Here is a 25,684-nt window from a genome sequence, read left to right on the forward strand (position 1 = left end):
TTGTTAGCCAAATGTGATGTAAAATGTTATATATGAATAATCTTAATCCTTTGAAAATATTTGATACTTAAAAATATGACTGGATCATTTGTACAGATTGCTTGAGGACACTGGCATCTACATTAAATTGAACACCTTCTTTCATTATTTGCTTACCAGAATTAGACTCAAAATGGCAGGTATCCTTGAGGAGGAAATCTCATTTGCAGAAGCAGATCTAGGACTCTCTAAGTTGGTCAGAAAGTAGCAAATCACTTTTTTTTAATTTTTAATTTTTTTTATTTAGATGATTAAATTTAACAGGGTGACATTGTTCAATAAGAGTACATAGGTTTCAGCCTGACCAGGCGGTGGAGCAATGGATAGAGCATCAGACTGGGATGCCGAGGACCCAGGTTTGAGACCCCGAGGTCGCCAGCTTGAGCGCGGGCTCATCTGGTTTGGGCAAAAGCTCACCAGTTTGGACCCAAGGTCGCTGGCTCCAGCAAGGGGTTACTTGGTCTGCTGAAGGCCTGCGGTCAAGGCACATATGAGAAAGCAATCAATGAACAACTAAGGTGTTGCAATGCGCAACAAAAAACTAATGATTGATGCTTCTCATCTCTCTGTTCCTGTCTGTCTGTCCCTATCTATCCCTCTCTCTGACTCACTCTCTGTCTCTGAAAACAAACAAACAAACAAAAAAAGCACATAGGTTTCAGGTAAACATTTCTATAGTATTTGAACTATTGATTATGTTGTATACCCATCACCGAAAGTCATATCATTTTCTGTCACCTTATATTTGTCCCTCTTTATACCCTTCCGCTGCCCACATCCCTCCTTCCATGTACCTGTCCCTCTGGTAACCACTTCACTTTTATCTATGTCCATGAGTCTCAGTTTAATATCCCACCTATGTGTGAAATCATACAGTTCTTAGCTTTTTCTGATTTACTTAATTCACTCAGTATAATGTTCTCAAGGTCCATCCATGTTGTCGTAAATGGCACTATGTCATTTCTATGGCTGAGTAGTATTCTATTATATACAGTGTGTCCGTAAAGTCATGGTGCACATTTGACTGGTCACAGGAAAGCAACAAAAGATGATAGAAATGTGAAATCTGCACCAAATAAAAGGAAAACTCTCTCAGTTTCATACCTATTCAGTGCAGTTCGATGTGGGCTCATGCACAGATATTTTAGGGCTCCTTAGGTAGGTATCCCGTATAGCCTCTACAGACTCGTCACTGACTGATGGCCTACCAGAACGGGGTTTCTCCACCAAACTGCCGGTTTCCTTCAACTGCTTATCCCACCAAGTAATGTTATTCCTATGTGGTGGTGCTTCGTTATAAACATGCTGATATTCACGTTGCACTTTGGTCACAGATTCGAATTTAGCGAACCACAGAACACACTGAACTCTCCTCTGTACCGTCCACATCTCAGCTGGCATGGCCATGGGCTGCTCCGCTATATACACGGTGTTACGTCATTATCTGCGCATGCGCACATGCAGCCACATCATCCTACAGAAACTGGGAGGGTTTTCCTTTTATTTGGTGCAGATTTCACATTTCTATTGTCTTTTGTTGCTTTCCTGTGGCTGGTCAAAAGTGCACCATGACTTTACGGACACACTGTATATGTACCACATCTTTATTCAATCCTCTATCGAGGGACACTTTGGTTGTTTCCATGTCTTGGCCCCTGTGAATAATGCTGTGATGAACATGGGAATGCACAAATCATTTTTCATTTTATTTTTTTACATTTTTATTTTTTTCAATTTTTAAATTGATTTTTTAGAGAGACAAAAGTAGAGAGAGAGAGAGACAGTAACATTGTTCTGTTCCTGTGTGTATCCTGACCCGGGATAAAACCAGCAACCTCTGTGCTTCAGGACAATGCTCCAATCAACAGCTATCCATCCAGGGCTCATTTTTCATTTTAATTGCCTGGCAAAATTCATGAAAAGTAAAGGAAGTTAGATTAGTAGATTAAAACATTTGGAAAGTGTAAATGCGCTTTCTCATTTATTGACTGTATGGCCTTGAGAAGATAACCTCTTCAAGTCTCAGATTCTTCATCTCAAAATGAGGACAAAATTTGACTTCCTAGAGTTGATATGAGACCTAAGTAAGATTGTGCATGTTAAACACTGAGTACCATGCCTGCTACACAGTATCAGTTGTTCTTGAAGATTCTTGCTATCATGATGTTGGTGTTGAAGAAGATGAGGAGGTAGACATAAAATGTAAAGAAAACATTGAGATTTTTTTCTTACTCCTCACTGATTCTAAACCCCTTTTCTGTGGTAGGTGGTGGACTTTGTAGCAGCAACACTGCAGCGAGCATGTGCAAGCCTGGCCCACCAGACAGAGAGCACCGTGGAGTCACAGACACTGAGTATGTCCATGGGGCTGGTGGCTGTCATGCTGGGAGGAGCTGTTCAGGTGAGTTGTAGACATGAGCCAGACTTGAATGGAGGGAGAAGAGGAGAAGAGAAAAACCTGTGAGAAATAAAAATGGATATTGCACATAGCAGAACCAGGATAAACAAGTTAGGTTGTTAATGAGAATTGTCTCCAAAGTAGAGGATAAGAGATTATGCTACTTCGACTTGTCACCTGCATAGTGGTCACCATCAGAAGAGCAGGGCCACTTCTTTACCTGACACAAGCTTGATTTGGAAACATCCAGGACAGTGTTTTACATCTGTGGAGAATACTGAATTCTCTTGCCCTCACTCTAATGGCTTTCCAATGCTCGTCCCTACTGTTGTAGTCAGGGGAAAACCTTTCTAACCTGCTAGTTGCTTATTTATTTATTTTTATTTTTCCAAAGTTAGAAGCAGGGAGGCAGTCAGACAGACTCCCGCATGCACCCGACCAGGATCCACCCAGCATGCCCTCCAGGGAGCGATGCTCTGCCCATCTGGGCCGTTGCTCTGTTGTGGCTGGAGCCATTCTAGCATCTGAGGCAGAGGCCATGGAGCCGTCCTCAGCGCCCGGGTGAACTTTGCTCAAATGGAGCCTTGGCTGCAGGAGGGGAAGAGAGAGATAGAGATGAAGGAGAAGGGGAAGGGTGGAGAAGCAGATGGGCGCTTCTCCTGTGTGCTGTGACCGGGAATCGAACCTGGGACATCCACACGCCGGGCCAACGCTCTACTGCTGAGCCAACCAGCCACGGCCCTTTTTTTAAAAAAAACTTTTATTTCTTGATTCTAGAGAGAGAGTAACATAGATCTGTTCCTGTATGTGCCCTGACCAGGAATCGAACTGGCAACCTTCACGTATCGGCATGAGCTCCAACCAATTGAGCTATCCAGCCAGGGCTCCATCTGTTTTGAATAGTTTTATTTTAGCATAGGATCCATTATACAACCTATATCATATAGCATGTTAAAGCTTTATTTCCAGTGTCTGAATCTTTGACATACTTAATTTATAATCTTTTAATTTTTTCACTTACTCAAAAAATATTTATTACACACTTGCTGTGTACCAGATACTGAGCTAAGGTGCTGGGATTATAGCAGTGGACAAAGAAGGCATGTCCCTATCTTTATGAAGCTTGCAGTCCAGTGAGAGAAGCAGATACAAATAATTGCTCAAAGAATATACTTAGAATTGAATGAAATGCCTCAGGAGAGAAGTGGAGGCTACCAAGAGAATATAGCATCCAACCTAGGCTGGGAAGGTCTCTCCTGAGGAAGTATAAATTTAAGGTGGGACTTGAACAATGGACAGGAATTTGGGAGTGTGTGTGGTGTGGATGGAGGAAACTCTTCCAATTAAAGAAAACATCCTGTACAAAGGCTGGGAAGCAGGAAAGGGTTTGGTATACCTGAGACACTGATAGAATGCAGGTGTTCCTGAAATGTAGAGATCAAGGGTCACAGTAATGCCAGAGAAGGTAGAAAGGTAGGCACTGGCCAATTAAATACCACATTAGGTTAGGAGACTACAAGAAGGCAGAATGGGTTTAGTGCAAGTATTATGAAATCTAACCTGAGATCAGACTAGCTATAACTCTTAGCAGTGAGTAGGGAACCCTTTGGGAATGGATTTTTGAGTTTGTGGATTTAGTACCGATTCTTGATATGTTAGAATTTCTCATCTCTAGCCTGTCCTGAAGGGGAAAAGGAATTTTTATTAATTAGTTATTTAATTATTTTTAAAGAAGGAATTTTATTTGGGTCTGTTGTTAACATGAAAACATGAAGCCCATTTCTTGGTAGATCCCTAATACTCCTAATTTGATATTTACCAGATAGTTTGAAAAAAGCATTTTGAGTTCAGTTTCTAGTGTTTTATTATATCCCTGCTGATAGAACTGTCAAGGAAGGGTTCACCAATGGAATAGTTTTTGTTAAATTGTATTCTTATTGGATTTAGTTCTCTGATTGATTTTTTTTTTTTTTTTGTATTTCTCTGAAGCTAGAAACTGGGAGAGACAGTCAGACAGACTCCCGCATGCGCCCGACCGGGATCCACCCTGCACGCCCACCAGGGGGCGACGCTCTGCCCACCAGGGGGCGATGCTCTGCCCCTCTGGGGCATCGCTCTGCCGCAACCAGAGCCACTCTAGAGCCTGGGGCAGAGGCCAAGGAGCCATCCCCAGTGCCTGGGCCATTTTTGCTCCAATGGAGCCTCGGCTGCGGGAGGGGAAGAGAGAGACAGAGAGGAAGGAGAGGGGGAAGGGTGGAGAAGCAAATGGGCGTTTCTCCTGTGTGCCCTGGCCGGGAATCGAACCCGGGACTTCTACATGCCAGGCCGACGCTCTACCACTGAGCCAACCGTCCAGGGCCTCTCTGATTGATTTTTATTTTTGTGGTTAAGTATTAATTTGAATAGTTTTTGTTTCCTTAAGTTGAGAACCTGATTTTTTTTTCTTTCCTTCCCTCTTATTTAACACTTATAATTACAAACTACATCCCAAATGGAAAAGCAGAATATAGAAATCTCAATTTCCCTTTCTAAAGGCTCATTATTGGGGATTGACTGTGTAAATTAGTAATGTTCTAAGAGAGATTTGGTGACTTATGCAAATATGCATCTCTTACGTGTCCCTGCCATTTCATGAGCCATCCTGACTCACTGATTACATCCTGGATTCTTCTGACTCTGCAGTTACTTAAGTGGACATAAACACGTCACTCTTATACTTTTGTCCTAAATCTATTAATTTTTTTCCCTTTTTGATTCATGGGTTTTTATAAATGGCTTTTAGACTAATGCTGGGTTTTCTGTCTTTGTATTGGGAAAAAAAGTCCAATTCTGAATTATATTTTCAGGTAATCATTGTCAGGCTTAGGGTTTTTTGCTTTAGAGTCTAGAAGATTATACTATATCTATTCCCAATTAGTATTCATTGTTTTAGCTAATGAAACAGTATCTAATAGCATTTTAACCTTTCCCCCCTAATTTATATAATTAAGGTGATTATTAGAACATAGTGTCTGGGAAGTGGAATTAAGAGAAAGTGTAGGCTGAAGACTTCTAATAAGACAACTGTAATTTTAAACTCATTTTCTAAATTTCAGGATTGGTCATCAGTAAAAGTAGCATGGTGTTGGTAACTTCCTTGTCCCCTGAGGAAGCAGTTTCTCTTTTTTTTTTTTTTTTTTTTAGCAAGAGAAAGGCAGAAGCAGAGAGAGCGACAAACGGGGGACAGACAGGACAGACAAGAAGGGAGATGAGAAGCATCAATTAATTCTTTATTGTGGCACCTTAGTTGTTCATTGATTGCTCTCTCATATGTGCCTTGACTGGGGGACTACAACTGAGCCAGTGACCCCTTGCTCAAGCCAGTGACCTTGGGCTCAAGCCAGCGACCATGATCCCACACTAAAGCCAGCAACCCTATGCTCAAGCTGGTGAGCCTGCACTCAAGCCAGATGAGCCTGCACTCAAGCTGGGATCTCGGGGTTTCAAACCTTGGTCCTCTGCATCCTAGGCCGATGCTCTATCCACTGTGCCACCACCTGGTCAGGCTCAAGAAACACTTCCTGCTTGATATTTACTGGCCTGTCAGGTGGTCCTCTGAGCTTTGAGATGCAGTTGGTGCTGGGACTTGAAACCAGATCTTGAAAATCTCATACCACATTTTCTGAGAGCATTGTAGAGTGAGCTCATTCAAGAAATATTTATCAGCCTGACCTGTGGTGGCGCAGTGGATAAAGCGTCAACCTGGAAACGCTGAGGTTGCTGGTTCAAATCCCTGGGCTTGCCCGGTCAAGGCATATATGGGAGTTGATTCTTCCTGCTCCTCCCCCCTTCTCTCTCTCTCTCTCCCTTCTCTATAATGAATAAATAAAATCTAAAAAAAAAAAAAAAAAAAAGAAATATTTATCAAGTGCCTCTTTGCCCTCATGGAGCTTATCTTTTTAGTGGCTGTGATTAATCTGATGAGTTCTTATTCAAAAAGTTTTTTTAAATTTATATATATATATATATATATATATTTTTAGCGAGAGAGAGGGAGAGGAAGGGAGAGAGATGAGAAGCATCATTTCATTGATTGCTTGTTGTTCATTGATTGCTTCTCTTATATGCCTTGACCAGGGGACTCCAGCTGAGCCATTGACCCCTTGCTTGAGCCAGCAACCTTGGGCGCAAGCCAGTGATCGTGGGATCATGTTGATGATCCTGTGCTCAAACTGGCAACCCCCTGCTTAAAGTGGCAAGCCTGCACTCAAGCTGGTGATTGCAGAGTTTTGAACCTGGGACCTCAGCATCCCAGGTCAGTGCTCTATCCACTGTACCACCACTGGTCAGGCTTAACTATTCTTTTTTTTTAAGTTATCTAAAAAATGATGATGGTATTGATTGATGATTGATTGTAACAGAGACAGAGTCAGAGACAGGGACAGATAGGGACAGATAAGAAGGGAGAGAAACGAGAAGCATCGATTCTTCCTTGCGGCACCTTAGTTGTTCATTAATTGCTCTCTCATATGTTCCTTGATGGGGGGGGGGCCACAGTAGACTGAGTAATCCCTTGCTTGAGCCAGCAACCTTGGGCTCAAGCTGGTGAGCCTTGCTCAAATCACATGAGCCCGCGCTTAAGCTGGCAACCTCAGGGTCTCAAACCTGGGTCCTCTGCATCCTAGTCTGATGCTCTATCCACTGCACCATCGCCTCGTTAGACTTAACTGTTTTTTTTAAAGATTCTTATTTTTATATCTCATGTGTGTCTTTATGTATAGTTCACCATAAAACAGGGCACACTGCATGCTGACTTAGAACAAAAGTAAAAATACCACTGGTAAATAAATTCAGTGCCATTATGTAAATAAGGATACAGACATGTAAACTGGTCACCTAAATGTGTGAAGAAACGTAGGTGATATATAGATATGAGAACATAAAAAAATAAATGTAAGTATTTTTTAGAATTAGAAATTTTTTAGATCAGAATTTTATTGCTGGAATAGACCCTGAGATTCATCTAAAACAGTGATTCTCACTGGAGCAAGATCAGGCAAGATGAGCTTTGTGAGTCTCAGGTGGGACTTTGTCAGCATGCAATTCCCTCCTCTGATGTCATTCCCATTCTCTATGCTTCCCTTAGAAGCATCTTCCTACCCTCAACCCTGGCTCCATCAGTCCAACTCCCAGTTCTCAAATTGAAAACTTGCAGAGGTTTAGAACAGCTCACCATCTAACTGGTTCACTCCTGACACCCTGAAAGAAATCATAGACGTGGGCTGACATAGCTCTGCTCATTCCATTCCTGAAGAATTCTAGAACCTCTGGAAGAGAGGCAGCCTGATAAAGGAGCCTGTCACTCACTTGTGCGTTGCTTCTTCCGGCCTCAGGGCTTTTTTTTTTTTGTATTTTTCTGAAGCTGGAAATGGGGAGAGACAGTCAGACAGACTCCCGCATGCGCCCAACTGGGATCCACCCGGCATGCCCACCAGGGGGCAACGCTCTGCCCACCAGGGGGCAATGCTCGATGCTCTGCCCCTCTGGGGCGTCGCTCTGCCACGACCAGAGCCATTCTAGCGCCTGGGGCAGAGGCCAAGGAGCCATCCCCAGTGCCCGGGCCATCTTTGCTCCAATGGAGCCTCGCTGCGGGAGGGGAAGAGAGATACAGAGAGGAAGGAGAGGGGGAGAGGTGGAGAAGCAGATGGGCTCTTCTCCTGTGTGCCCTGGCTGGAATCGAACCCGAGACTTCTGCACGCCAGACCGACGCTCTACCACTGAGCCAACCGGCCAGGGCCCCGGCCTCAGGGCTTTTATACACAATCTGAGCTCTGTGCTGAGAAGCAGTGACAGGATTAGAAATGAGGGCTCTGTGGTCTATTTTCAATTTTGATGGTTGCCCTAGATCACCCTTGAGAAGTAAATAACTATTTAGTACTTCAATTTTCTCATCTAGCAATTAAGTGAATATTACCCTATACCTTGAAATCATATTTTAATATTTTTGAAGAAATAGTTGGTTACCTACAGCCTTAGATTTCTCTCATGATTCTAATAGTGGGAAAGCTGTGGGCTTATGAAGCTGAGAGTATGCATTGCTTTCACTGCCTTATCCACTATTTGATTCGGAATCCACCTACCTGCACATGATGATTACCCAGTTTAATAAGATGAATCCCCTAAAGGACTAAGAAGTTTGAAAACAGGGAGAACTGATTTTTTAAAATAGACATTTTTTGAGCAATTTTAAAAAATATATTTTATTGATTGATTTTTTTTAGAGAGAGAGAGAGAAAGGCAGTGGGGAAGAGTGGGAAGTATTAACTCGCTTCTAGTGTGTGCCTTGCCCAGGAAAGCCTGGGTTTTCAAACTGATGACCTCAGCATTCCAGGTCAACGCTTTATCCACTGCACCACCACAGGTCAGGCTTGAGCAATTTTAAGAAGAAAAATTAAGCAGGAGGTACAGAAATTTCCTATATACCTGCCTCCCCCACTATCACCACCCTGTAACTGAGTGGTACATTTTTTACAGTCAGTGAACCTATATTCACATACCATTATCACCAAAAATCTGTAGTTGACCATTAAAGTTCACTCACTGTGTTGGACACTCTGGGTTTTGACAAATAAGGACATGTATCTACCATATTTAACAGTTTCACTGTCCTAAAACTCTTTGGTGTTCAATCTGTTCATCCTTCCCTCCCCCAGGCCCTGACAACCACTGATCTTTCTATTGTCTCCATAGTTTTGCCTTTTCCAAAATGTTATACTGTTGAAATCATATACTATGCCGCCTTTCCAGGCTGGCTTCTTTTATTAGTAGTATGTAGAACAGGGGTCCCCAAACTTTTTACACAGGGGGCCAGTTCACTGTCCCTCAGACCATTGGAGGGCCAGACTATAAAAAAAACTATGAACAAATCCCTATGCACACTGCACATATCTTATTTTAAAGTAAAAAAACAAAACGGGAACAAATATAACATTTAAAATAAAGAACAAGTAAATTTAAATCAACAAACTGACCAGTATTTCAATGGGAACTATGCTCCTCTCACTGACCACCAATGAAAGAGGTGCCCCTTCCGGAAGTGTGGTGGGGGCCGGATAAATGCCTCAGGGGGCCGCATGTGGCCCGCGGGCCGTAGTTTGGGGACCCCTGATGTAGAAGGTTCCTCCATGTCTTTTGTGGTTTGATAGCCTATTTCTTTTTAGTGCTGAATAATATTTTATTTTCTAGATGTACTACAGTTTACATATCTTGGTTGCTTCCAAGTTTTGGCAGTTATGAATAAAACTGATATAAATATCTGTGTGTAGGTTTTATGGCCATAAGTTTTCAACTCATTTTGGTAAATACAGAGTGTGGTTGCTAGAGCATATGATAAGAGTATGTTTTGCCTGACCAGGCATTAGTGCAGTGGATAGAACGTGGACCTGAGACACTGAGGACCCAGGGTCAAAACCCTGAGGTCACCAGCTTGAGTGCGAGTTTATCCAGCTTGAGTGTGGGCTTATTTAGCTTGAGTGCGGGCTCACGAGCTTGAGCGTGTAATCATAGACATGACCCCAAGGTTACTGGCTTAAGCAAGAGGTCACTGGCTCAGCAGTAGCCCCCCCCCGGTCAAGGCACATATGAGAAAGCAATTAATGGACAACTAAGGTGCCGCAATGAAGAATTGATGCTTCTCATCTTTCTCCCTTCCTGTCTGTCTGTCCCTGACTGCCCCCCCCCCACCGCTCGCTAAAGAGTATGTTTAGTTCTAAAAGAAATTGCCAAACTATTTTGAAAGTGGCTATGCCATTTTGCATCCCCACCAGCAATGTGTGAGAGTTGCTGTTGCTCCACATTCTTGCCAATACATATTTGGTGTCAGTGTTTGGATTTTAGTTGTTTCAGTAGGTGTGGAATGGTATCTCCTTGTTTTAACTTGCAGTTCCTTGACAATATAGGATATCGAGCATATCTTCATACGCTATATTTCTGTTTATTTTCTTTAATGAGATGTCTGTTTAGGTTTTTTGCCCATTTTTAATTGAGTAGTTTGTTTCCTTATTGTTGATTTTTAAGAGTTCTTTGTATATTTTGGTAATCGTCCTTTATCAGATGTATCTTTTGCAAATATTTTCTCGCAGTCTGTGTGGCTTGTCTTCTCTTTTTCTTGACATTGTCTTTTGCAGAGGAGAAGTTTTTTTTGTTTTTTGTATTTTTTCTGAAGCTGGAAACGGGGAGAGACAGTCAGACAGACTCCTGCATGCGCCTGACCGAGATCCACCCGGCACGCCCACCAGGGGGCGACGCTCTGCCCATCAGGGGGCGACGCTCTGCCCATCAGGGGGCGATGCTCTGCCCCTCCGGGCGTCGCTCTATTGCGACCAGAGCCACTCTAGCGCCTGGGGCAGAGGCCAAGGAGCCATCCCCAGCACCCGGGCCATCTTTGCTCCAATGGAGCCTCAGCTGCAGGAGGGGAAGAGAGAGACAGAGAGGAAGGAGAGGGGGAGAGGTGGAGAAGCAGATGGGCGCTTCTCCTGTGTGCCCTGGCTGGAATCGAACCCGGGACTTCTGCACTCCAGCCCAACGCTCTACCACTGAGCCAACCGGCCAGGGCCTGAATTATTTCTTTCATGGTTTTCTTTTCTTTGGTATTTAATTTAAAAAAGTCATCGCCATACCCAAGGTCATCTAAACTTTTCTCCTATATTATCTTGTAGGAATTTTATAGTTTTGCATTTTACATTTAATCTATGATCCATTTTGAGTTAATTTTTGTGATGGTGTAAGGTCTGTGTGTCTAGATTCTTTCTCTTTTTCACATGAATGTCCAATTGTTTTATCATGATTTGTTGAAAAATCTGTCTTTTCTTCTGTAAAGTATTTTTCCCCGCCGAGGAAGAAGGAAGGGGCCAGAGCCACGAAGTGTGGAATACTAAAAGGCTTTATTGAGTACAGAGTGCATCCTGTCCAACAAGGTTCCCCAGCCCCAGGGAGAGAGGCTAGGGAAGTCACATAGGGTGACCCGGTAGGGAGATATTTAAAGGGTCTCTAGGGTGGTCGAGCTAATATGATGTGGTGAAATCTCATTGGCTGACGGACAGTCGCTTTTTTCCAAAGGGCTCCTGGGAAGTTTCTTTTGGCACGCTTGGCTGTGGGCGGTTCTAGCTAAGTTCCCAGGTCTGGTGTCTCACGTGACTGTCCCCCATTGCTGACCACCCCACATTCCGATCTTTTTGTGTTAATTAGGGGCACCGCTTATTCGTCTGGCTACTTCCTGCTGATTAGGGGCATTGTGGGGAGGGGGAGATCGGAAGGTGGTGGCTTTGAGGGGAGTCAGGAGGAACATCTGTTAGACCAGGGGTCCCCAAACTTTTTACACAGGGGGCCAGTTCACTGTCCCTCAGACCGTTGGAGGGCCGGACTATAAAAAAAACTATGAACAAACCCCTATGCACACTGCACATATCTTATTTTAAAGTAAAAAACCAAAACGGGAACAAATACAATATTTAAAATAAAGAACAAGTCCATTTAAATCAACAAACTGATCAGTATTTCGATGGGAACTATGCTCCTCTCACTGACCACCAATGAAAGAGGTGCCCCTTCTGGAAGTGCGGCGGGGGCCGGATAAATGGCCTCAGAGGGCCGCATGCAGCCCGCGGGCTGTAGTTTGGGGACCCCTGTGTTAGACCATGACTAGAGAAACTTTGCAGATGCAGTCCTGTAAGGATTTAAAAAAAAGAGGAGTAATAGGGGGATCTGATCTGCAGGGTCCAGCCTTTTGGTGAGCTGGAGATGGGTGGGCCCCGTGGTTCCAAACTGCCAGCGATCTTGTATGAGGGTAAGCTTGAGGCGAGAGACGTGGTTAGAAATGAGGGTAGCATTGATTATGGGGGAGCCTTGGTATTGAGGAATGGTAGGAATAAGTGGGAAGATGCTGTTAGCTGGATAGTGGTTCCGAAACTGTGTAGAATGTCTTGACCCAGAAGAGGTACAGGGCACGATGCTATAATTAAGAACGAGTGCAAAAAGGGGATTCTGTCCAAACTGCATGTCAGGGATGGTGTGCGAAGGGGAAAAGAAGGGGGGGGGTCCCATTCACTCCCATAACCGAGACCTGTGAAGGAACTAGAGGTCCAGAGTGTGATAGCAAACAGAGAAGGCAGCTCCCATGGCCACAAGAAATGAGATGGACTTACCCGTTCCTGCAGCATTACCCTGGGTTTGGTGAGGATGATGGGGGGTCTCCGAGTCCAGGCCGTGTCAGCCGTCCATTATGTCTAGGAGTTTGAGTGGTGGGCCTGTCTGGCTGCCTTGGCCTCCCAACTGGGTCTGGATTTCCTCCATGTGGAGACACTGAGGAAAAGCCTGTTGCCCAAAGGGGCAGTCGCTCCGCCAGTGACCGGGCTGCTTGCCAGTCAGGGCAGGGCTCAGGGGGTGGCCTTGGGCAGGGGCACTGCCAGGACCAATGACCCTGCTTGCCACACTTAAAGCAAGCTGCTGGTGGGATTCCTCTTTGTGGCTTGGACTTGGGTCGGGCACTTCCTGTGCCTTGCCCCTGTTGCTCTGCTGGCCTTAGGGCTGCCACAAGAGTCTGGGTTTGGAGTGTTACCTTCTGCCGCATGCAATTAGCCTTGGCCTGTTTCTACTAGTTGGGACCATTAAAAACTTTAAATGCTGTGTTCACAGGCCCTGGATAAGGGTTTGGGGGTTAGAATAAGAGGAAATGAGTTCCTGGGGAACCTGGCACCCAGATCCAGCCGGAAATGCTGGAGCCAGAGGCAGGACAAGGCCAGAACTTCCTGTAAGAAAATTGGGGTTGGACGTCCTGCAAACCGGTGTAAGAGCCAATAGCAGGCTGAGAATGGCCTTACGGAAGAGGGGCTTAAGAACACAGTGGAGAAGGGAGGGGCCCCTGGCCAGCAGGGGAGGAGAAAGAGAGACTGGTATTTGCAGGTGAATGAGAAACAGGATCCTGCGAAGGGAGGAGAGGGGTCTCTTGGAGGGAAGATTTGGAGCGGAGGGTTAGGTGAGGTTTCTCTGGCCGGAAAAAGGGCCTGCTCCGTGTAGCAGGCGGCGAGAGATTAGGACGGGAGCACGAATAACTAGAAGCCCTGAATGTAAGGGATCTCCAACCAGTTCCCAGCTTTTTTGGTGATAGTTAAATTGGTGAGGGTGTTAAAACCGAAAGTCCCTTCAGGAGGCTACCTGGTCCGATTATCCATTGGGTTCTGTGGCCTGCCCACAGCAGAGAAGAAGAAGTTTCTTCTTCTTTAGGAAGGGAGATTCCTGTGCCCTCACGGCTACCTTCAGCTCTCGGAGTGGTCAGAGTTGAGTATTGGAGTCCCGCAACTCAATCTCTGGCTACCAGATGGTTAAGTGGATGTGCTCGGGATGTCTCCACGGGCACACACGCACTCAGAACATAAAGAGGTTTCTGATGCAGCTGTGATTTCGGACAGGGAGTCTCGGTGCAAAGAACTGAGGGGAGGTTGGAGGCAGGGGACTTACCGCACCATGCGCCGAAGTGGGTGGAAGGTCGGAGGTCCTGGTTTTTTGTTGGAGGGGAAGAGGAGAGGAGTGATCCTTGCGGACTTCAACTCCTCCCGGGTTTTTGGCACCAAAATGTAGGTATTTTTCCCCGCCGAGGAAGAAGGAAGGCGCCAGAGCCACAAAGTGTGGAATAATAAAAGACTTTATTGAGTACAGAGTGCATCCGATCCGACGAGACTCCCTAGCCCCGGGGACAGAGGCTAGGGAAGTCACATAGGGTGACCCACGAGGGAGATATTTAAAGGGTCTCTAGGGTGGTCAAGCTAATATGATGTAGTGAAATCTCACTGGCTGACAGACAGTTGCTTTTTTCCAAAGGGCTCCTGGGAAGTTTCTTTAGGCGCGCTTGGCTGTGGGCGGTTCTAGCTAAGTTCCCAGGTCTGGTGTCTCACGTGACTGTCCCCCATTGCTGAACACCCCACATCTTCATTATCTTGCCTTTGCTTTTTGTGAAAGAGCTGTTGACTATATTTACGTAGATCTGTTTGTTTTGTTTAAAGAAATTATTGCATATAATAGAAATGAAAAAGAGTTCATGTACTATATATATATAAGTAGATATTTCTATTTCAGATGCTTAAAGAAAAAAAAAGGTTCATGATACTACAGAGGTACTGAATGAAGTCTAGCATAATGATAACCCTAGAAAATTATTCTAAAATGTCTTTTCCCGTTCCACATAGATTCTTGATAAAATTGACCTTTTTCTTAGATAACATGTCCTTTTACTCTAGACATACATATTCTCTTCCTTAAGGTACAGTTACACAAGATTGGTCAGTTGTTTTATACATGAAGATAAGCTGACATATGTTGCAGAACTAGAAATTCTACCTAATGCCAAGTTTGCATTTGTTTCTAATTGTTTAAACAAAGAATTCTGAGGGGAGTGTATGGTGAATTCTACAGGTACAAACCTGCCATGTTCCTCAAGTTTCCATTTTTGGAAGAAAGTGATGAGGAAAGTGAACAGTAACAATTTTGTGGGCTTACAATATAAAATGAGAACCTTGTATATGTGCTATGAAAACAGTTAGTTGGTTAATTGGTTGGTTGGCTGGATAATGAAACAAGTGAATAAGTAAATAATAAATACCCTGCTTTGTCTAAAAAGTATTTAAGACCTGCAAGGTTTTCAAATTATAAGGGCCTCATGAAGCTTCATATGATCATTTTTTCAGTATTTTCAAACAGAAAAAGATTACCAATGATTCTTGTTTGGTCCACTGGCTGCACACATACCTTTCCTAGTAAGGCCTATGACATTATTAGAACAAAGCTTCTGGAAAAAATAAAATCTTATGTAATTTTCACTCCTATTTTCCAGGAGAAATTCCCTTTTGCCAATCATTGTCCCATTCCTTTCCAGACCTATGGTGCTATTGTATGCTAACCAGCCACTTTAGATCATACAGTTAAGAACAGCTTTAATTGTTCCAGTGAGACCACATAAGTTACTGGGTGAGAATATAGACTCTGGAGTCAGACTTGTTGAGTTTGCATCTCACCATCTGTCGGTTGTGGCACTTTGGACATGTTAGTTAACTGTTCTTTGTCTCAGTTTCCTCCTGTTTAAAATGTAGGTAATAATTGTAACTAGATCATAGGGATATGAATGTGTGTATTTTATTTGTATTTATTTTTAAAACATTTGCATTTAGTACTTACTATATGTCAGGCACTAAGTACTTGGCTAATAGGAACTCATCTTTTTATGGCAAAAGTACATAAAAATAAAAAAATACAACCCTGGCTGGATAGCTCAGTTGGTTAGAGCGATACACAAAGGTTGTGTGCTTGATCCCTGGTCAGTGCACATATAGGAACAAACTGATGTTTCTGTCTCTATCTCCCTCCCTTCCTCTCTCTATAACTCCCTCTATCTCTAAAAAAATTAATCATTAAAAAAATTTTTTTTAGTGAGAGGAAGGAAGGGAGGGAGAGAGAAAGAAGTATCAACTTGTAGTTGCTTCACTTTAGTTGTTCATTGATTGCTTCTCATACGTGCCTTGACTGGGGACTTCAGGGGAACCAGTGACTCCTTGCTCAAACCAGTGACCTTGGGCTTCAAGCCAGTGACCTTTGGGCTCACGCTGGTGACCTTTGGATCATGTTGATGGTGCTGTGCTCAAGCCAGTGACCCCACATTCAAGCTGGTGAGCCCATGCTCAAGCTGGCAACCTCAGGGTTTGGAAACGGGGACCTCAGCATCCTGGGTCAAAGTTCTATCCACTGTGCCACCACCAGTCAGGCAATAAATAAAATTTTAAAGAGAAGAAGCTAAATACTTTAAGATAATAAAAAATACAATAAAATTTAAAAATACAATGATCTGGAAAAGAATTTTATCAGTGATTGGGTATTAAAATCTGATTTGGTAAGAATAACTATAGAGACAAGCAGTTCAATAAGTAAGTGGGTACAAAGGCTGTAAACAGGCTGTTCATAGTAAAGGAAATGCAGACAGCTGGTGAACACAGAAGTATACTTAACAGTGCTGTTAGTCTAGCTTCCTGTTTGGCAAACTGTGGCTCGCGAGCCACACGCAGCTCTTTGGCCCCTTGAGTGTGGCTCTTCCACAAAATACCATGTGCGAGCGCTACCTCGATAAGGAATGTACCTACCTATATAGCTTAAGTTTAAAGAATTTGGCTCTCAAAAGAAATTTCAATCGTTGTACTGTTGATATTTGGCTCTGTTGACTGAGTGTGCCGACCACTGGTCTAGCTAATGCAAAATAAAACCATAAGATACCATGTTCTGCTTATCAGATTGAAAAAAATTAGAAATAATGATATACATTACAGATGTATTTTTTTAACTTAAAAAAATACCTATACATCTTAAATATTCAATAAATGTTTTTTGTTGTAATTACTCAGCTGTGGGTATTGATTTGCTCCCTGCCCTTTTACTCAGGATATATTGCCTTATGTTCAAGTCATGTTAACATCTGCTAGGTTAATTTAGGTTTGCCATTTTTCATTTCATTTCATAGTTGAAGTCAAGTGATTTTGCTGTCCTGAAGCAATTGCTGCCTCTGTTGGAGAAGGTCTCCAACACACACCCAGACCCTGTCATCCAAGAACTCGCTGCTGACCTTCGCATCACCATCTCTACCCATGGAGCCTTTTCCACTGAGGCCGTCAGTGTGGCTGCTCAGAGCACCCTGAATAAGAAGGATCCAGAAAGGAAAATAGAAGAGCGGCAACAAAAATGTCAGGGAAGATACACTGATGTGTCTCACAGCCACCTCAAACAACAGCAAAGCCATGAGAAATCCAACCAAACTGGCCTGAAATCTTGTCTTCCACTCACTCCTCAGGAAGTCAGCGAGCACAGCACTCCTGCAAACCAGAAATCTGGAAGCATAACCACAGAACAGCTCCAGGAAATTCTTTTATCCGCTTATGATCCTCAAGTTCCAACACGGGCTGCTGCCCTGCGAACTCTTTCTTGCTGGATAGAGCAGAGAGAAACAAGAGCTCTTGAGGTGCAAGAGAAGCTTCTCAAGGTGAGTAGAGCACACTACAGAAACACACACGTGGGTGGGGCATCCTCCCAGGAGCCTTACTGTGTATCAAGCACTGTCCTGGATTACTTTCTGGGAACTTGTAGTTGTTCTGAGGAGGCAAGACTTAGACACAGCAAAGACCTAGATAACCATACAGGCTAACTTGAACAGGAACAGAGTCAGAACTGGTATAGGCAAGACATGCTGTGGACAGGCAGGAAAAGAAGAGAACTGAAATCTGAAGGAAGCAGATCTTGATATGGCCTTAATGAACTAGTGAAGTTTGAGCAGATGAAAGAAGAGGGGATGGAACAATGTGAGCAAATTCCCCTTCTGGTAAATCAACACTGTGACCCAGCCAGATAAGCCACCTGTTTTCTCTGGGCCTCTTTTAGAGGGACACTGGGCAGAACTGGGTCTCTCCCCCTCCTCCCTTCCCATCACAGAGAAAAAAAATCTATATTACATCATAAATTTATATAGAAGAACATATATGCTTAGCTGGGGATCTTTGCCCTTTTGTGAAAATTATCCTGACCTCAATATGGGTTAAGAGCAAATGATTTAGAGACTACTGACCACATTCCAGCTTAGTTTCTTGGACAAGACACTTAAACTTTCTGAGCCTCAATGTCTACATTTGTAAAGTGAGGGCCCACTTTATGTTGAAAGATTTAAGATGAAATCATCCATGTGAAGCACTAAGTATGGTGATAGTCACATAATGAGCACCAAATAAAGCTTAGCTGTTGTCATTCTTTCTTATACTTGAGCCATTAGACTAAGAATTACGAGTTTGATTGAAAACATTTATTTTTAGTCACTAATGTATTAGAATCAACAATATAATAACAACTGCTATTTATTGAGCCAGACCCTATACCTTTTATTTTTTATTTATTTATTTATTTTTTTGACCCTATACCTTTTAGACGAGGGGTCTCAAACTCAACTCAGCATGTGGGCCGCAGAGCAAGATCACAGCCTTTTGGCGGGCCACACTAGGTCTACAAAAGGCAACTGTTACGCAACACTTTTCTCACTGCAGTTGAAAACAAAAAAAAATCAGTACAACAAGCACAATCGTACATGCAGTTTACTCAGTGTCACAAAACAACCAGAAACTGTAGTTCGCATCACAACTGCTGTTAACTAAGCTAATATCTAGCTAGGATGCTAGAGAAATGAAAATTACAAGTAGGCCCCTAGGCTTACTTAATTTTATCCAAAATATTTTGAACTTCGTGGATTAGTCTGCGGGCCGCACAGAATTGTTCGGCGGGCCACGAGTTTGAGACCCCTGTTTTAGACATTGTCTGTAGACCTCATAACAACTACAATATTGGTATTATCTCCCATGTTATAGATAGAAAAGTGAGGAATGGAAATGTACCAAGGATTTGTTGTCATTAAAATGTTGCTGAAAACCTCGAATTATATATCTTCTTTGAGTAACCATCAAAAATATCCCTTCAGCCTGACCTGTAGTGGCACAGTGGATAAAAGCATTGACCTGGACTGTTGAGGTTGATGGTTCAAAATCCTGGGCTTGCCTGGTCAAGGCACCTATGGGAGTTGATGCTTTCAGTTCCTTCCCCCCTTCTCTCTCTCTTCTCTAAAATGAATAAATAAAATCTTAAAAAAACATCCCTTCATACCTCTATATAATGGTGAACACAGTGAACATCTGTGGAATCTTTTAAAAAATATTTAATTTTTATCTACTTGTACATAAAGGTCATCAAGTTCCTGTCAATTCTTTTTCCAAGGAACCTTTTAAATCTATCTCTTCTTTTTTATTCCCACGGCCCCTATCCTGGATTAAACTTTTTTTACTTCATACAGATTCTCCATTCCCTCTAACCTTGCCACCTTCCCAAGTGAGCTAATCTTAGGCTCTCCCTCACATGCTGCACACGTGGAGATCAGCAGCATCAATTGATATCAGGAATTGCTGTGCCAGCAAAGAATTCATCCCTGATTTTGGAACAGGCACCCCCGCTTCCCTTAGACACCAAGCGGGGGGAGCATGGGCACATGGTCACTATCTTTCTCTCACCCTCCTGCTAGGGCCGAAACCTAACATGGCACTGTCCTATCTTCTAGCTAAGCAGTCCCCATAGCAGTTGCCATGCTCTGGTGGGTTCCTAAGTTATGAGATGTGTTGATATTACTTTGTTACTAATGTCAGTTGAAGTACTGAAATTTGGAAAAGATTTTAAAAAATAAATTAGAACAGATTTCAGTTACCCCAACAGTAACAGTTCTGTCTCTCACTTGTATTTCCATATGCTTTCTGAGTGCAGGAGAAAAGGATCAAATTAAAGCAAATGTGCCACAAACCGGACATAACTCCAACCCTGGCCTTTTGTGTGTCATGGCCTGTAATCTGTTGTGTCATATGTGAAAATATTATCCACCGTGCACTATGATGGGAGAAATGTTGAGGACCATTCCTCCAGGTTTTGGTTTCCATGCCTACTTCTGGTGTGTGCTTGACTACTTCTCCTAGTCTCTACCCTTTTAAACGATTATAAAAATGGGACTTCAGACTTATATACTGTGGCCTGACCTGTGGTGATGCAGTAGATAAAGCATTGACTTGGAATGCTGAGGTCACTGGTTCAAAACCCCAGGCTTGCCCAGTCAAGGCACATCTGAGAAGCAACTACTATGAGTTGATACTTCCTGCTCCTGTCCACTCCCCATTTCTCTCTCTCTCATCTTTCTTTAAAATTAATAAATAAAATCTTAAAACAACTGTGTTCTCTACAGACTTTAAAAGTCAGACCAGTGTCTAGTTAGCTAAGACACATAAGAAGGAAAGCATTTATTCTTTTGAGGGTGCTGTAAGGGTCTCAGTCTTGCTTGCTCTTTGTGAGTTGTATCACTGAGTCATATTTTTTGGTTCCAGGTATTCTTGGAGAACTTGGAGCATGAAGATACCTTTGTATATCTGTCTGCTATCCAGGGTAAGTTAGTCCTGGTTTGTTTGTTTTTTTGTTTGTTTGCTTTTTATACAGAGAGAGGGATAGATAGGGACAGACAGACAGGAACAGAGAGAGATGAGAAGCATCAATCATTAGTTTTTCGTTGCGACACCTTAGTTGTTCATTGATTGCTTTCTCATATGTGCCTTGTCCGGGGGCTACAGCAGACCAAGTAACCCCTTGCTGGAGCCAACGACCTTGGGTCCAAGCTGGTGAGCTTTTGCTCAAACCAGATGAGCCCGCGCTCAAGCTGGCGACCTCGGGGTCTCGAACCTGAGTCCTCTGCATTCCAGTCCGACGCTCTATCCACTGCGCCACCACCTGTTCAGGCAGTTAGTCCTGGTTTAAGGACTTGAGTCTGTGGACCAAAGAGCGTATCATGTACATTTGCACAAAATTTCTAAAGTCATAGAGTCACAAGACTGTTGATCTTTCTGTCCATCTTCCTGCTAGCACTTGATTTAAGTCATAATAACAACATTCTTTGAAGGTTCCCAAGGAGTCCTTATAGAGTTTCAGTGTCTCATAATGATGAGGAGGTCTTAATTTATGTCTACATATCATTCTGTGAACTAAGTTTCATTTCCTATAATTCAATGAGGTAAAGAATGGCTCACATATCAGCTCTTAATACATTAACTTTTAATATATTTGACTACTGTCAGTATATACCTTCACTCTCTCTTTAAACTCAAAATAATTTCAGGGTATTTAATATTTCTTCATCAAAACATTTTGTGCAATACTTTTATTTCTGTTGTGATTCTTTGTTCTTCATACCTCCATTAATTTTTGGATTCCAAATCTAAAGTGGGACCTCATGAAATAAGGGGTAGAGAATTAGACACTCAAAATGGCAAGAAGCAGTCATGGTGAGAAGGTCAGAATGAACTTGCAGCCTCGCAGTGTCTCTTGGCTCCATCAGTGGAATGTGGTCATCAGGAGCTAGGGCTCTCGAGACAAAGCCCCTGACTGCAACTCCCATTCCAGGCCTCGCAGCTAGATGAACTTTGGGAAATTACTTAATCCCTCTGGGCTGCAATTTCTTACCTGTAACACGGGGCTAAAGAGGAATGCAAAATTGTACACTACTTTGGAAAATAGTATGGAGTTCCTTGAAAAGATGTACCTAGAGTTACCACTTGAGCATTTACACTCCTAGTAATATACCCAAAAGAAATGGAAATACATATATATCCACACAGAAAGTTCAACATGAGTGTACATAATAGCCAAATGATGGAAACAACACAGACATTCAGCAACTGATGTATAGATAAACAGAATATGGTTTATGTACATGCAATGCAGTGTTATTTGGCCATAAAAAATGAATTAATGAAACACGCTAGAGCATGGATGAACCTTTAAAACATTATATTAAGTGAAAGAAGCCAGTCACATACAAACTCCCCCGACACACAAAAAAAACATATATTTTATGGCTCCTGTATATGAAATATCCAGAACAGGCAAATTTATAAAGACAGAAAGTCTAGGACTGCGTAGAGGAGAAAGGGCTGGGAGGTGATAGCTAAAGGGCATAGGATTTTTTCTTGGAGTGATGAAAATATTCCAAAAGTGATTATGGTGATAGTTGCACAGTTCTGTGAATATGCTAGGAGCCACTGAATTGTCTACTTTATAAACCAGTGAGTTTGGTTTTTTTTTATTAAGTGAGAGATGGGGAGGCAGAGAGACAGACTCCCGCATGCGCCCCGACTGGGATCCACCAGGCAAGCTCCTTACCGGGTGATGCTCTGCCCATCTGGGGCCATTGCTCCGTTGCTCAGTAACTGAGCTATTTTAGAGCCTGAGGCAAGGCCATGGAGCCATACTCAGCGTCCTGGGCCAACTTGCTCAAATGGAACCTTGGCTCAGTTGGGATAGGGGTGGGTGGGTGGGGAGCGGATGGGCACTTCTCCTGTGTGCCCTGACTGGAAATTGAACCTGGGACTTCCACATGCTGGGCCAATGCTTTACCACTGAGCCAACTGGCCAGGGCCTAAAACAGTGAATTTTATGGAATAGTAGTCCCCCTTTATCTGCAGGGGATATGTTCCAAGACCACGAGTGGGTGCCTGAACTCTAACCAACTTCAACTCTGCCAGAAATGTGGCAGCATCTTCTTCACTGGCAGACACAGCCTTTTCAGTAATTTTTATATGTTTCAGTCCAAACCTATTCTTGAATCTGGTAACCATCTCTTATGTGCAGTAAATGGCTGGGTGTTGCGTATTTCGGAGGATTTCTTGAAGTCTTCCTATAGATAAACTCAGTGCTTTCTGGCACAACACATTGCTGTCAATCAGAACACATTTTCTGCTCATTTCTTCCACCCACAAACTTAATGCTTTCATCTTAACTATAATCACTTACCACATGCTATGGCCATAACTTTTTTTTTAGTGAGAGAGACAAAGAGAGGGACAGATAGGGACAGTCAGATAGGAAGGAGAGAAACGAGAAGCATCAAGTCTTGGCTGAGGCTCCTTAGTTGTTCATTGATTGCTTTCTCATATGTGCCTTGACTGGGGGGTTCCAGCCAAGCCAGTGACCCCTTGCTCAAACCAGTGACCTTGGGCTCAAGCCAGTAACCTCAGGGTTTCAAACCTGGGTCCTCTGTGTCCCAGTCCGATGCTCTATCCACTGCGCCACCACTGGTCAGGCAGCGCAAATTTATTTTTTCTTTACAATTTTATGGATAGATTTGTTTTTACTACAGCATATAGTTTTTTCCCCCTTCCTTATTAATTTAAGAACTTTCATCTTTTCAGTTATAGAAAGCACTTTATTTCTTTCTCTTTGGTGTGTCCAAATTGCCAGCATTGCTATTCTAGTGCTTTGGGGCCATTACTTGAACACAAGTGCTGTGAAACTGTGAATCTGATAGATCTGATAACTGAGACAGCTACTAAGTGACTAACGGGTGGGTGGTGTATACAGTGTGGATACTCTGGACAAAGGGATGATTCATATCCTAGGTTAAGAAGAGAGCAGCAGAGGGGAAAATATACAGTGATACAGGCCTGAGCCTTGGGTGTTTTCTTTTTAAACAAATCCATTTTACTTATTTAGTTTTCAATAAGTTTAAATCCTTGAGTGGTACAGCATGACACTGATTCTGTGTCCAGTGGCCTTAGCAGGAAGGTTGCTTTGGAATTTGGCATGAACCATCCACTGTTTCCATGAGCACAAGTGACTTTTTCCCATATAACTCTGGTTTTGTTCATTTTACCACCAGGAGTTCTTTGCCTTGTGCACATATGCACATCTCTTGCCTAGATAGAATTCGCTTTCACTCGAGTATAAACACCTTCAGTTTTAAGAAGAGCTGTGTGCTCCCTCTGGTTCCAGAGACCCTGCTTATGACCATAGCCTTCCAGACATATTTTTCATTATACAAGTCCTGGGCCCAGCAGCCTCCATAGACTCCCAGGTGGCAGAGAAAGTGGAATTTATTCTTTTTTTTATTTTTTATTTTTTTATTTATTTTTTACAGAGACAGAGAGTGAGTCAGAGAAAGGGATAGACAGGGACAGACAGACAGGAACGAAAAGAGATGAGAAGCATCAATCATTAGTTTTTCATTGCGTGTTGCAACACCTTAGTTGTTCATTGATTGCTTTCTCATATGTGCCTTGACCGGGGGCCTTCAGCAGACCGAGTAACCCCTTGCTGAAGCCAGCGACCTTGGGTTCAAGCTGGTGGGCTTTTGCTCAAACCAGATGAGCCTGCACTCAAGCTGGCGACCTCGGGGTCTCGAACCTAGGTCCTCCGCATCCCAGTCCGATGCTCTATCCACTGCGCCACTGCCTGGTCAGGCTGGAATTTATTCTTTATTTAGCAAACATTTATTGTGCAATCTCCTAGATACAAAACATTTTTTTTTGTGTGTGTGTGGCAGAGACAGGGAGAGTCAGAGAGAGTGACAGGGATAGACAGACAGGAAGGGAGAGAGATGAGAAACATCAATTCTTCGTTGAGGTTCCTTAGTTGTTCATTGATTGATTTCTTATATGTGCCTTGACCGGAGGGCTATAGCAGACCAAGTGACCCCTTGCTCGAGCCAGCAACCTTGGGCTCAAGCTGGTGAGCCTTGCTCAAACCAGATGAGCCTGCACTCAGCTGATGACCTCGGGGTCTTGAACCTGAGTCCTCCACATCCCAGCCCGATGCTCTATCAACTGCGCCACCGCCTGGTCAGGCACAAAACATTTTTTTTTTTTTTACAGAGATAGAGAGTCAGAGAGAGGGACAGACAGGGACAGACAGAGAGGAACAGAGAGATGAGAAGCATCAACCATCAGTTTTTCGTTGTGCATTGCAACACCTTAATTGTTCATTGATTGCCTTCTCATATGTGCCTTGACCGCAGGCCTTCAGCAGACCGAGTAACCCCTTGCTTGAGCCAGCGAACTTGAGCTCAAGCTGGTGAGCTTTTGCTCAAACCAGATGAGCCCTCACTCAAGCTGGCGACCTCGGGTTCTCCAACCTGGGTCTTCTGCATCCCAGTCTGACGCTCTATCCACTGTGCCACTGCCCTGTCAGGCAACATTTTTTTTTTAAGGTGAGAGGAGGGGAGATAGTGAGATAGTTCCACATGCATCCTGATCGGGATCCACCCAGCAATACCATCTGGGGCTGGTGCTTGAGTACTGGGCTATTTTTAGTGGCTGAGGCTGATGTGCTCGAACCAAGTGAGGCTCAAACCAATTGAGCCACAGGCTGTGAGAGGGGAAGAGGGAAAGAAGGTGGAGAGGGCGGGGAAAGAGAAGCAGATGGTTACTTCTCCTGTGTGCCCTGACTGGGAATCAAACCCGGGAAGTCCATATGCCAGGCCAAGGCGCTATCCATTCAGCCACTGGTCAGGGCCACAAAACATTTTAATAGTGAGTTTTGACTAGGTTAAAAAGCAAAAAGAAAATTCTTCAAAGGAAACAAAATGATCACCCAAAGAGGTAAAATGACAATGAGGTGAGAGTAGACGCTGAAAGGGTAAGGTTTCAAGAAAGACATGATTACCTGAAGTGAGAGGCCAGCAAGTCCGGGGATGAGATAAGCCTGGGGTCCTGGTATGGCTCAGGAAGCCACATGACAGTAATGGTACTTATGGGAATTAAATAAAGGAATGAAGTGCCTATAATTAAAGTGCCCATAATTAATAAGTCTCAGAAAACAAGTCATCCTGTACTTTTCCCAAGAAAC

General features: G+C 43.4%; 1 protein-coding gene across 4 annotated transcripts in view; it reads left to right on the forward strand.

Moving 5' to 3' along the window:
- The window catches only part of TANGO6 (transport and golgi organization 6 homolog), a 197,873-nt gene that overhangs the window by 58,854 nt on the left and 113,335 nt on the right, over positions 1-25,684 (forward strand). For 3 of the 4 annotated variants that reach the window (XM_066348127.1, XM_066348130.1, XM_066348128.1), the window contains exons 12-14: positions 2,306-2,440; positions 16,971-17,486; positions 20,401-20,458. In XM_066348127.1, the coding sequence (XP_066204224.1) occupies positions 2,306-2,440; positions 16,971-17,486; positions 20,401-20,458 (709 nt within the window). The remainder of the gene's footprint in view (positions 1-2,305; positions 2,441-16,970; positions 17,487-20,400; positions 20,459-25,684) is intronic. The other variant, XR_010746947.1, reaches the window with a different exon arrangement.

The sequence above is a fragment of the Saccopteryx leptura genome, chromosome 9 (assembly GCF_036850995.1).
Source record: "Saccopteryx leptura isolate mSacLep1 chromosome 9, mSacLep1_pri_phased_curated, whole genome shotgun sequence".
Lineage (NCBI taxonomy): Eukaryota > Metazoa > Chordata > Mammalia > Chiroptera > Emballonuridae > Saccopteryx > Saccopteryx leptura.